Source organism: Euprymna scolopes, chromosome 5 (assembly GCF_053919585.1).
Source record: "Euprymna scolopes isolate OS-2025 chromosome 5, ASM5391958v1, whole genome shotgun sequence".
NCBI classification, from domain to species: Eukaryota; Metazoa; Mollusca; class Cephalopoda; order Sepiida; family Sepiolidae; genus Euprymna; species Euprymna scolopes.
Window position 1 is genome coordinate 168,594,575 of NC_136486.1, and position 13,494 is coordinate 168,608,068.

At 28.4% G+C, this 13,494-nt stretch overlaps 1 protein-coding gene across 3 annotated transcripts in view; it reads right to left on the reverse strand.

The window, feature by feature from the left end:
- Positions 1 to 13,494, reverse strand: part of LOC145277036 (vesicular glutamate transporter 1-like) — a 766,656-nt gene that overhangs the window by 88,502 nt on the left and 664,660 nt on the right. For all 3 annotated transcript variants that reach the window (XM_080128665.1, XM_080128667.1, XM_080128666.1), the window contains one exon: positions 7,013 to 7,145. In XM_080128665.1, coding sequence (XP_079984791.1) covers positions 7,013 to 7,145 — 133 coding nt within the window. The remainder of the gene's footprint in view (positions 1 to 7,012; positions 7,146 to 13,494) is intronic.

The window sequence follows — 13,494 nt, forward strand, 5'->3', positions numbered from 1 at the left end:
AATTCACTCGTTAACTAATATCCGGTTTTAAAATGACGATTTATTCTTGAGCATTTTTCCATTATGGACGGATACGTGTTCAAAATGCGGAAGGGCAGAATATTGAACGTGTATATACTGCGAATATTATGCACGCATACAAGTATACAAAGAAACACATACACTTCAAAAGCATTAGAAAAACACGATTCGTATGTTCAATTCTTTAAATCTAGAGCTGATGAGCAGGGGCGTGATTCCCACGAGTTATGGCGAATAACAAACAGGGCTATGAACGGATGCAAGACTTCTATTATAACATCATAAATAGACCAGCTGTGATTTCCTCTGCATCTTATGAAGACAAACCTTTTTTTAAGCATCAAATTTCACCATTTGCGATCACAGTAATGCCTACCCATGAATATCAACACTATGAGCGACATCTAGAAAGTAAATATTGTGTTTACCTTCACCAGTCACGTAACTCTCTTCCCTTATTTTGTCCTTTAGTCCTCACAATCCAGGAGCGATGTTTCTGACAAAGAGAGAAAAATTGCTGTTTCTTGGGTTAGAATCTATTCAATTTTACACTTATCGTTAGCGAGTTTTTGACTTGGAAGTAGTATTTTTACCTAGTGACATCTAGTGGCTTCATGCATTGTCTGGATGGATTCCCATAAAAAGCATCCTCAAGAGATTCCTAAATTTATCAAAATCTTTGATGCCAACAATTATTGGGATATTTTCAAGGCAACATAACAATAATTGCAGATGACATGCAAACTATGGAAACATTTCAAAAGGCATTGATGATTAAGATATTTCTGATTATCTCTCTTCTGACGTCATGTAAATGAGAAATAAAGAAGGTTGTTACTTTTAATGCATCCAAACCAAGCTTATCATTTTTATCATCGGATCTATCTTTTTTTTTGCGATTGAAATGAATGACTCAACTCGCCTTGAAGAAGTCCCATGTTTTATACGCTTCTCGGTCTTATCTTCATTTCATATCTGCAATGAAAAACTTACATAAAGTCTGTTGCTAAGATCACTAAAAAAAATGGTTGGATTATTTTACTACTCCCGATGCAATTCTGTACGTGTATAAGAGTCAAATAGTCCCATGATAGAATACTGTTTACCACATCTGGGAAGGTGTCGCTCAAAGCATCTTGCATGTTTTAACAGATTACAAAATCGAATTCAAAATCAAGTGAGCCCCTTTCTTACGCAATAGAGGTTGTTAGTCATTTTCTGTTATTAATCTAATGGTAGGTACTCGACTGAGCTTCAATATATGGTTTTCTCCTTTAAAACACTCGTTTTCTACAATCATTGTATATAATTTCCTTTCTATCCCCGTGAACTAAATAGAACTTCAAAGGGTAAAGTCTGTACCATGCGAAACAAAATACCCTGAGGCTACTTCTCAGCTAGCTACAGCATTGTTGTTTTCAAGTTTAACAATTTATTGTTAAGCTGTCCTTTTAAATAATCAAATTTTTACGAATCATCAAGTCTTAATGCCTGACAAACTAATAAGGCTTTATCCTCAAGTTTTTTGGCCATCATAAGCAAAAAGTGACTCCTCACGGCATACAAAATTCACGTAAATTATATCCTTATCAATATCTATATAAAGATGTTTATATATTTGTATTTTTATAATTTCCTCTTAAACGAATTAATAAACTACTAGCAGAAACAGTGGAAATTCTACGGTAGTTGAAAAATTTAAAAAACACATTATAAATAAAATGAATAAAAATAAAGTAAAACAAATAACGACGAATTTAAAACATTTTTTTAGTAAATAATTTTTTTTAACCTTTTAAAGCTAAAAAGAATTAATTAAAAAAATATTTTTTCAATGGAAATTCAACATGCAACGCATTGTTTATTATTTTTTTTTGCTGAATATTTTTAAAAAGAAATTATGAAGGAAAAGATGTCAATTAACTTGCATTTTTTTAATTTTAAAAAGAAATTATAAAGGAAAAGATGTCAATTAACTTGCACTTTTTTAATTTTAAAAAGAAATTATAAAGGAAAAGATGTCAATTAACTTGCATTTTTTTAATTTTAAAAAGAAATTATAAAGGAAAAGATGTCAATTAACTTGCATTTTTTTAATTTTAAAAAGAAATTATAAAGGAAAAGATGTCAATTAACTTGCATTTTTTTAATTTTAAAAAGAAATTATAAAGGAAAAGATGTCAATTAACTTGCATTTTTTTAATTTTAAAAATAAATTATAAAGGAAAAGATGTCAATTAACTTGCATTTTTTTAATTTTAAAAAGAAATTATAAAGGAAAAGATGTCAATTAACTTGCATTTTTTTAATTTTAAAAAGAAATTATAAAGGAAAAGATGTCAATTAACTTGCATTTTTTTAATTTTAAAAATAAATTATAAAGGAAAAGATGTCAATTAACTTGCATTTTTTTAATTTTAAAAAGAAATTATAAAGGAAAAGATGTCAATTAACTTGCATTTTTTTAATTTTAAAAAGAAATTATAAAGGAAAAGATGTCAATTAACTTGCATTTTTTTAATTTTAAAAAGAAATTATAAAGGAAAAGATGTCAATTAACTTGCACTTTTTTAATTTTAAAAAGAAATTATAAAGGAAAAGATGTCAATTAACTTGCATTTTTTTAATTTTAAAAATAAATTATAAAGGAAAAGATGTCAATTAACTTGCATTTTTTTAATTTTAAAAATAAATTATAAAGGAAAAGATGTCAATTAACTTGCATTTTTTTAATTTTAAAAAGAAATTATAAAGGAAAAGATGTCAATTAACTTGCATTTTTTTAATTTTAAAAAGAAATTATAAAGGAAAAGATGTCAATTAACTTGCATTTTTTTAATTTTAAAAAGAAATTATAAAGGAAAAGATGTCAATTAACTTGCATTTTTTTAATTTTAAAAAGAAATTATAAAGGAAAAGATGTCAATTAACTTGCATTTTTTTAATTTTAAAAAGAAATTATAAAGGAAAAGATGTCAATTAACTTGCATTTTTTTAATTTTAAAAAGAAATTATAAAGGAAAAGATGTCAATTAACTTGCATTTTTTTAATTTTAAAAAGAAATTATAAAGGAAAAGATGTCAATTAACTTGCATTTTTTTAATTTTAAAAAGAAATTATAAAGGAAAAGATGTCAATTAACTTGCATTTTTTTAATTTTAAAAATAAATTATAAAGGAAAAGATGTCAATTAACTTGCATTTTTTTAATTTTAAAAAGAAATTATAAAGGAAAAGATGTCAATTAACTTGCATTTTTTTAATTTTAAAAAGAAATTATAAAGGAAAAGATGTCAATTAACTTGCATTTTTTTAATTTTAAAAAGAAATTATAAAGGAAAAGATGTCAATTAACTTGCATTTTTTTAATTTTAAAAAGAAATTATAAAGGAAAAGATGTCAATTAACTTGCATTTTTTTAATTTTAAAAAGAAATTATAAAGGAAAAGATGTCAATTAACTTGCATTTTTTTAATTTTAAAAATAAATTATAAAGGAAAAGATGTCAATTAACTTGCATTTTTTTAATTTTAAAAAGAAATTATAAAGGAAAAGATGTCAATTAACTTGCACTTTTTTAATTTTAAAAAGAAATTATAAAGGAAAAGATGTCAATTAACTTGCATTTTTTTAATTTTAAAAATAAATTATAAAGGAAAAGATGTCAATTAACTTGCATTTTTTTAATTTTAAAAATAAATTATAAAGGAAAAGATGTCAATTAACTTGCATTTTTTTAATTTTAAAAAGAAATTATAAAGGAAAAGATGTCAATTAACTTGCATTTTTTTAATTTTAAAAAGAAATTATAAAGGAAAAGATGTCAATTAACTTGCATTTTTTTAATTTTAAAAAGAAATTATAAAGGAAAAGATGTCAATTAACTTGCACTTTTTTAATTTTAAAAAGAAATTATAAAGGAAAAGATGTCAATTAACTTGCACTTTTTTAATTTTAAAAAGAAATTATAAAGGAAAAGATGTCAATTAACTTGCATTTTTTTAATTTTAAAAAGAAATTATAAAGGAAAAGATGTCAATTAACTTGCATTTTTTTAATTTTAAAAAGAAATTATAAAGGAAAAGATGTCAATTAACTTGCATTTTTTTAATTTTAAAAAGAAATTATAAAGGAAAAGATGTCAATTAACTTGCATTTTTTTAATTTTAAAAAGAAATTATAAAGGAAAAGATGTCAATTAACTTGCATTTTTTTAATTTTAAAAAGAAATTATAAAGGAAAAGATGTCAATTAACTTGCATTTTTTTAATTTTAAAAAGAAATTATAAAGGAAAAGATGTCAATTAACTTGCATTTTTTTAATTTTAAAAAGAAATTATAAAGGAAAAGATGTCAATTAACTTGCATTTTTTTAATTTTAAAAATAAATTATAAAGGAAAAGATGTCAATTAACTTGCATTTTTTTAATTTTAAAAATAAATTATAAAGGAAAAGATGTCAATTAACTTGCATTTTTTTAATTTTAAAAAGAAATTATAAAGGAAAAGATGTCAATTAACTTGCATTTTTTAATTTTAAAAATAAATTATGAAGGAAAAGATTTCAATTAACGTGCATTTTTTTAATTTTAAAAAGAAATTATAAAGGAAAAGATGTCAATTAACTTGCATTTTTTTAATTTTAAAAGGAAATTATAAAGGAAAAGATGTCAATTAACTTGCATTTTTTTAATTTTAAAAGGAAATTATAAAGGAAAAGATGTCAATTAACTTGCATTTTTTAATTTTAAAAATAAATTATGAAGGAAAAGATTTCAATTAACGTGCATTTTTTTAATTTTAAAAAGAAATTATAAAGGAAAAGATGTCAATTAACTTGCATTTTTTTAATTTTAAAAGGAAATTATAAAGGAAAAGATGTCAATTAACTTGCATTTTTTTAATTTTAAAAAGAAATTATAAAGGAAAAGATGTCAATTAACTTGCATTTTTTTAATTTTAAAAAGAAATTATAAAGGAAAAGATGTCAATTAACTTGCATTTTTTTAATTTTAAAAAGAAATTATGATAAAAACTTACAGTCTCCTCTCAACATGACTTTTTTTTAAATTATAAAATAAAATAGCCAAGTTGAAACCGTAAACAGACAGCAATGTTTTTTTTTTAATTTTGGGAAGGGAAATGGTTTCAATGATTTTAAACTGATAAAGAGCGACTATAAAGGGACGTAATTCGTTTCTCATTAATTAATGTTTGCGATGATGATGTTTTTGTGACATTGAACGTACGGACAAGTAAATTAACATTTAGATTATGAATTTTAGAATACATCTTCTATATTTAAGGGGTGGTAATGTAGACTTTATTTAGTTTTATGTAGTTTTAGGAAAAGAGAGTAAAAAGGGACAGAAACCTGATTTTTTAAATTCACATACCTCCAATTTCCGTGAAATTTTTTACTATAGTTTCTTGGCCAGTGTTGAATCTTCCAATATCGTACTGCGTTCACTAAACCGATCCCGTTAAAGCTGAGTAGGCTATGGCGTGCCATATTTTTGTGCAACACTATGTGAGACTAACTTATATCCCTTTCCAGGTCCGTTTTTTTTTTAGGTTCAGACAGGGTACACATTGGATGAATACTTGCGATGTGATTAAAATTACGCTATAAGAAACTATGCCCCAGAATAGATTTCCTTTTATTTCAAAAGTGCGATACGTTTGTAAATTATCTTTGGAAAAGAATAAGCTTTAAGCGTCAATAAATACATATTCCTCATATTTCAGGTTCTTTGAAGCATTCAAATGGCTACAGTCAGCTATTTCAATATTGAAATACCATAGTTTGATTCAGATTAATTAGGCACAAATTTAGTAAGATTCACTGAATTTTGATTTCTTCTTTAGACGCTTTACATTCTAAAAAATCAAAATGATGCAATGCCTTTAGATCGATATTTGAATACCGATTAGATACGTAAAGTTCACTATGATTTGAATTTGATTTTTAGAGTAAAGTCAGTATATTCTTTCGAAAGTGATATTTTCAAATGTGTTTGATTATAAACAAATAAATGTTTATTAAAAAGCAATTCTGCGCTTTACTGGCTTCTTTAAATCACAGATTTTAATCAAAACTAATAGAAAATTATTGTATTACATCATAAATTAAATTTATAAATTGCTACTTCTTGTTGGAATTTCTTTTTATTCGAAATTGAAAAAGCTACAGGATTTCAAAACTAGGAAACATTATTTTCTTCTTTTTCAATGTTGTTTATGTTTCAAAATGTGTGTATATATATTAAACATATATATATGTATATATATATGCATATATATATGTATGTATATATGCATATATATATGTATGTATATATGCATATATATATGTATGTATAGGGCTTTTGTTAACTAAGTTTGCAGTTTTCTTTCTTTATGCCTAATAAACAAGAATGTGAATGTGACGAAATGGCTTCCCGCTTTTGTGAAGTGTCGAGCGCAAATGGATTTTCAAGTCTGAAAAGAAAGACGCTGCTTTCGCTGTTTACCACTTTGCTTCGATTTCTCGTTACTTTGTTGGCTTCTCCTTTTGTTGAGTGATGGGACCGTCTTTAAAAAGGTTTCTCTATTTCGGACATATGAAGAATATTGATGGCAAAATGGAAGGAGAACAACGAGATTAGAAGTAAAAAAAAAAAATCACGGCAAATATTCGCCTAGCTACAACTACCGTCCGTAATTTCCCTTACTCCTTACCTGTACCTAAAACTAAACGAAAATTTGACGAGCTCGTTTATGGAACACAATGTGACAGGACTGCTTCCAAGCTGACTATAACATGGTTGTCTTCATTAGAAACGTAAATAAGTTGTTTTTGAGCCGTCCTTTTTTTTTTGAATAATCAATTTCTACCAAATTTCGGCCATTACTGAGGTTGTTTCACCTTTCACAAATTAGAGCTTATCCTTGAGTGACCTTTGAGCCTTGATAAACGGTGACACTCCAATAAAAATATATATCAGCTTACCTCCACAGTTAAATATTTTCCTGACGTTGGTAGTTGAAAGATAACGATTCCGTCGTAAGAAATCTGCTAGCTGGCCTCCAAATGGAACAATGAGGGCCATCACCAAATGGGGCAACGCTGAAACGACGCCACTCTGCAAGAAAACGCGAACAAAAGAATACTTTTTAACAATTTAGTAAAAGAAGAAAAATATCCAACACATGATATCAAGATGAAAAGAAAATTGTTTTTGTGCGCAAAAGAATATGTCATTCAATATATATGGCTGTTAACTATATAAATATTACGCATATATATATATATATATATATATATATGTATATATATATATGTATATATATATATATATATATATATATATATATATATATAGTGCTAACTAACTACAAAGACACAGCTGGTAACATCATCCATAACTTTTTTTTATATCTCATTCCTGCACACAGACAGTAACATTCCCGACCCGTCTCCCAGATCGTCAAGACCAGCAAGCCTCACTTCTGGATCTAATTCTAACAACAGTTCCTGAGGATTGTGTAACAAATGCCTATTGCTCACTTGAGAATGCTGACAATGCTGTGATAATGATAGACATCACTCTAAACTCTCGACTCCGGGTTGAGTAGCCATTGCTCATACCGACAAGGTACTGGAACAATGCTGACTTAGATGGCATTAGAGATCACAACAGTGATACTCCATGGGGAAATATCTTTTCTCTTCCTGCAGAATAGAGCACAAATGAGACTTGCTGGTTCAAAGTTCACAACCGGCTATTTCGACACAAATATTGAATCCGGCTTGATTCTACTGCCCCATGCGCAAAAGACGAATAAAGATTACATTTTATCAACACTAACCAAGGAACACCCTACGGAACCTTATAACAAAGAATATACAAGACAAACACGGAAATACCAACACCAACCCTGAATCTAACTAAACCCCAATCTCCTCATCATCTTTTATAGGACAGAGGTAATGTCTTTTCCTCCACATCTCTCTACGAGTAATAACACAATTCACCAAAACTCCACACAGGTAGAACCCTTTTCTCATTTATAAACAAACATATATGTATTCCGCTGTTTATATCTTGTTTGTTCATAAATAACATAGATTACTAGTCCTGCAAAGGGGAGATTCAGGACTATATTGTTGACTTCTGCATACATTCTCCTGTCCCGGAGATTTGTATCCTCCGGGGTATTGTCTACTGAACTTTCTGCTTTGCATGCTAATCCCACGTATATACATTATTCCTTCGTGTCTCATTCTTGTATGCATGCAGGCTAGTTATCCAACTCTGCCGCCATTTAACTAAATTTTCAATTTATTTATTTATTATTTTATTTTTTATTTTTTTCATCTTTCTTTTTTCTTTTTACTTTACACTTCATCCTTTATCCCTTAATTTTATTTCATGTGTTATTTTTGATCTTATCTTTATCCCTTAATTTTATTTCCCTTTTCGCGTTATTATTATTATTATTATTATTATTATTATTAGTGGTAGTAGTAGTACATTTCAGCCTATTATCCCACCACGCCAATCGCCTACATCCTAAATTTTCTTTTGTCTTTTTATCCACCTCCATAAACTTTGCTCCCCTATCCTTATACTTCTGCCTTATACCCCAACCCCCTCCCTGTATATCTAATAAGAAAGAAACCCTAGAATTTTTACTAAATGTTATCTAATATATGTTGATATTCTGGAATTTATTATTATAGCCTTACAATTACCCACCCAGACTCACCTCATAACTTGCTCCTTTAACTCACTTCCGAACCCTCCCTCGCCTCACTAAATTAAACTCTTGGTACAGGACATCCCATGTACTCCCTTTCATTCAACCCTGGTTAGCATACATCTATTCGCCTTTTCGCCTTAAATTATCACCTCTCAAAATTATACACCACTTCATAGTGCTGTTGTTGTCTCGGTTGCATCTGTCAATAAAATGTTCTATTGTTCTCCTATATAAGCTCCAATGATACTTATTGAGCCGATAAGTTTCCTCTTATAGAATTGAGCTCATTCTTTCCTTCTAACGCACTAAGCTATATATATATATATATATATATATATATATATATATATATACACTAAGCTATGTATATATATATATACTAAGTTATATATATATATTAAGCTATATATATATACTAAGTTATATATATATATATATATATATATATATATATATATATATATATATATATATATATATGTATATATATATGAAGGATGGTCGTTAGAAAAGCGGGAAATTTGTCGAACAAGGATTTATTTTTACAAAGAATATTTTTTACAAAGTTCTTCAAAGACAATGTTATATTATATTCATAGGTACTCAAAATGACAAACAACGATTTATTTTTACAACACTCACGGCACCAATCAAAAATACCAATCACGCATTTTATTCATGGTCTAAGCTGACCTTCAAATTTCCCGCTTTTCTAGCGACCACCCTGTGTAATAATTTTCCAAGTTCCATATATCAAGCTTTCCTCAGTTAGTCATTTATTACTTTTAAAAAGTAGTCATTACAATATTGTTTCGTAATGCGACTAACAAGACTACAAAGTTATGTTATTGCTGTTTATTTAGCCACATACTCATCAGATGTCTACCTTAAAATCTAAAAAAAAAAAAAACATTGTTATGGACAACTTACATCGTTAATGCAACCGACCCGCCCTACCGTTGCACCAATAATTTAATTTTGCAGACTTGTTAATCGCAACACGAAACAATACTGCAATGTCTATATTTTGAAAAGTAAGAAATAACCAACCCAGAAAACTTGTTATCCGGAACTTTGAGAATTATTATATTACACTGTATATGCTCTGGAACCCAATAAAAATACATTTATTTATTTGCAAAATTTAAAAAATTCATTAAAAAAATCATTTTTTCATAAAAATAAAAAAATTATTTATGAGAAATGTTTTTTACTCCATTACAATTGGTATGAACTGAATACGTTTCAAATAAATGATTAACACACACACACACACACACACACACACACACACACACACACACACACACACACACACACACACACACACACACACACACACACACACACACACACACACACACAAATATTGAAAAACTAAAAGATGCAGACTTTACATGATATAAGCAATGGTAAACTTCTATTTAATATAAATACGAGTATTTATATATATAGGTATTTTAATCAAAACCAAATAAAAAAGCTCAACGCACAAATAATAGAGAGTAAAGCTTATAAGAGAGAGAAAAAAAATTAAAACTGTAAGTTGAAATTTACAATAAAATTGTAATTTTCTTATATATATATATATATATATATATATATATATATATATATATATATATATATATAAGAAAATTAAAATTTTATTGTAAATTTCAACTTACAGTTTTACAGTTTACAGAAAGCCGACTTTTACTGGTTTGTACGTGAACTGGTCTTCTTTTGTACCAAAATCGCGAAAAATCGGCTTAATAAGTACTTTGGTACATAGAGCCCTTATGATTTGCTCACCTATTAAATTGGACTCTGAACTGGACAGGATCAGGGATATTTTCATCAATAATGGTTATCCTTTAGACCTTATTGATGATTGTATAAATAAAAAGGTTGCTGATTTCAAATCCCTTAAACCATTCGGGCCTTTAAAATGCCCTGTTTACTTAAAATTACCGTGGATAGGGGATAATGCCACGAAAATAACCAAACAGATTGTTAAAAGCATTACTAATTGCTTTTATGCTGTTTCCTTGCGGTTAGTGTATACTGTTAGACCTGCGTTTCCTCCTTTTTGCAAGGATAGTTTGCCTTACGTCCTCAACAGTAACATTGTATACAGTTTTTCATGCCAGTGTGACGCTGGTTACGTGGGGCGGACCTCCTTGCATTTGAGGACTCGTATAAACCAACACGTTCCTTCTAAAATTAGACAGGGTAGAGCAGGGTCTATGAATCTCCCTTGCTCTACAACTTTGGACTCTGCTATTGGCCAACATTTGGTTGATAATCCATGTTGTGCCAATCAGTATAAAATAGAGTGGTTTGAGGTACTGCATAGAGCGGACTCCAAAAATCATTTAAGAATTTTGGAGTCTGTCTCTATTGCCTTTCGTAAACCATCTTTATGCCGGCAGAAGGATACGGTGAAGGCGTTGAATCTCTTCGGGGAAATTTGATAACCCTTTTTTTCTTTTTTTTTTTTTTTGTCCTTCCCTCGCGGTGCCATTTTAAACGCTTTTCACCAATTAAATTTACTTTTAATCGTCTTTCTGGCACTTTTAGTATTTGTTTACTCGTTCCCCCCTTTTGCTCTTTATTTCGACATTGTTATTTAATTTTTATACTATCGATTCTCTCCTGACGAGATGATAGTCGAAAGAGCTTTTGAGAGATTTCCGCCCCTTTTATTTAAATGTATATATATATATATATATATATATATATATATATATATATATATATATATATATATATATATATTGGATCAAATGTTTGTAACATGTCTTCTTCCTAAGATTAAGGATGGTGGTGTTTGATCAACACTGCTGGGGAGCCATGATGTAATATACTGTTTTGTTTTTAAATCCCCGAAACAGTGTTTCATGGTAAACAATTGATGATCCCTTGAAAAATAAATTATTGGTATTATAGTAAATTCGAGAGCGAGTTGATGCATTGATTGCAGGTGATTAAATGACTTACTGACTAGATGGTTTTCTAACGAATGATAAAAAATATTTTTTTGTATAATTTTAAAGGTTAAAAACTTCAAAGACTATATATATATATATATATATATATATATATATATATATATATATATATATATATATATATATATATATATCACCGGTGTCAATTGATCATACTCTGAAGAGAGGAAGCTGGCGGCGAAGCTGTTTTTTGTTTTTGTTTTACGTCCGGCCTGCTTTTCTATCACGACTAACGGAGTTTATCCTCGCTTCGCCTTAGGCCTCGTGCACTGGTTGCGCCGACCAGGAAGTGCCTCCAAGCTTCACAGCTTATATCTATGGCGACCGCTTTCATATATCTTTTACAACTTTTAGTACTTGATTCAAAGCTGAGAAAACCTCATTTTTCTCTTGCCGGTTATCAGTTCTTTGTGGAGGATTTCTTTTAGGATCCTGCCGTCTTGCATCTAGCGGACATATCCAAGCCAACGCCATCGATCCGTACGCAAGTGAGTGATATATATATATATATATATATATATATATATATATATATATATATATATATATACACACACACTAAAAGATGCGAATAAAATTAGAATAGAATAATTGTACACAACTTTAATACCTGCTTACGACATTTAAAATTAGGATATAATTCTACTAAAACTTGAATTTTATTCTAATTTTATGAAATTCCAGTAAGCTTTAAAAGATCCAGACGGATCAATAAATGTCGAAGATAAAAGATTTTAAAGCACAAAAATTTAGGCATGTAAATAGAAAAGTAACATTTATTGTCTTTGGTAACAGTTTTTTTTCACTCTTTGTTCTATTACGTATACTTGAAAATTCCCCCCTAAAATTATGAATAATTTTGATTCGAGAAAATGACTAAACTTGAAGGCTTAAGCGGTTTAAAAAATAAAGTTAATAAAATTATTTACATTATCCTTTTTTTTTTTTTTAACCTTATCCATTTTCTTTCATAAACATCGGATCTTCGGCATTTTTCTTTCTTTGACTAGTGTCTTTTTTTTCCTACACTCCGTTTCTCGCTTTTGCATATTCTTTTAAATATTCATTTGAATTAATTCTCTATTAGTTTTTCGGTTTTCTTATGAGATTATTATCTTTAGTTAACTATTACGTGTAATTATATTTTTTATGCAAATATTCTACATGATTTATACTTGTGTAATAATTGCATATAAAGGTTATAGTAATCACAAACCTCTTTTTACCTCGTTTTATTTGGATTATTTTGACTACTGCTGTCATTGGGAATTTTATTCGCACAACGTGATATGAGAGTTAATGGTTTTCCTTTTTACTCAAAACGCGGTCAGTCATACCCGACGTTCCGTGTATTACGGCTATTCGATTATCTCTTATTTTTACTTTTAATGAACGACATGTCTCACCTTTGTATGTCATATGGATTATATATTCTTTGAATTTTTTTCTGGAAAGCCCATCATGTATGTTATAGAGACTGTAGTAATTTTTCGAGTGGTATCCTTTGCCGTTACTAAATATTGCTTTTCGTCGGTGTTGTAAGCAATGTTGTGGGAGTTTAAAATTCCAAAGTTCAAAAGTCATGTTCCCGAATTCGACAAAAATACACCTAAAGAAGGTCGAAGATAAGTGTGCGAATAACACTCAAGATGAGAACAGTAATTCGAATAATCCAAATGATAGGAATTATCGATCCTCATCTAAAAAAAAATCAGAAAAATAACGTTGAACCTAT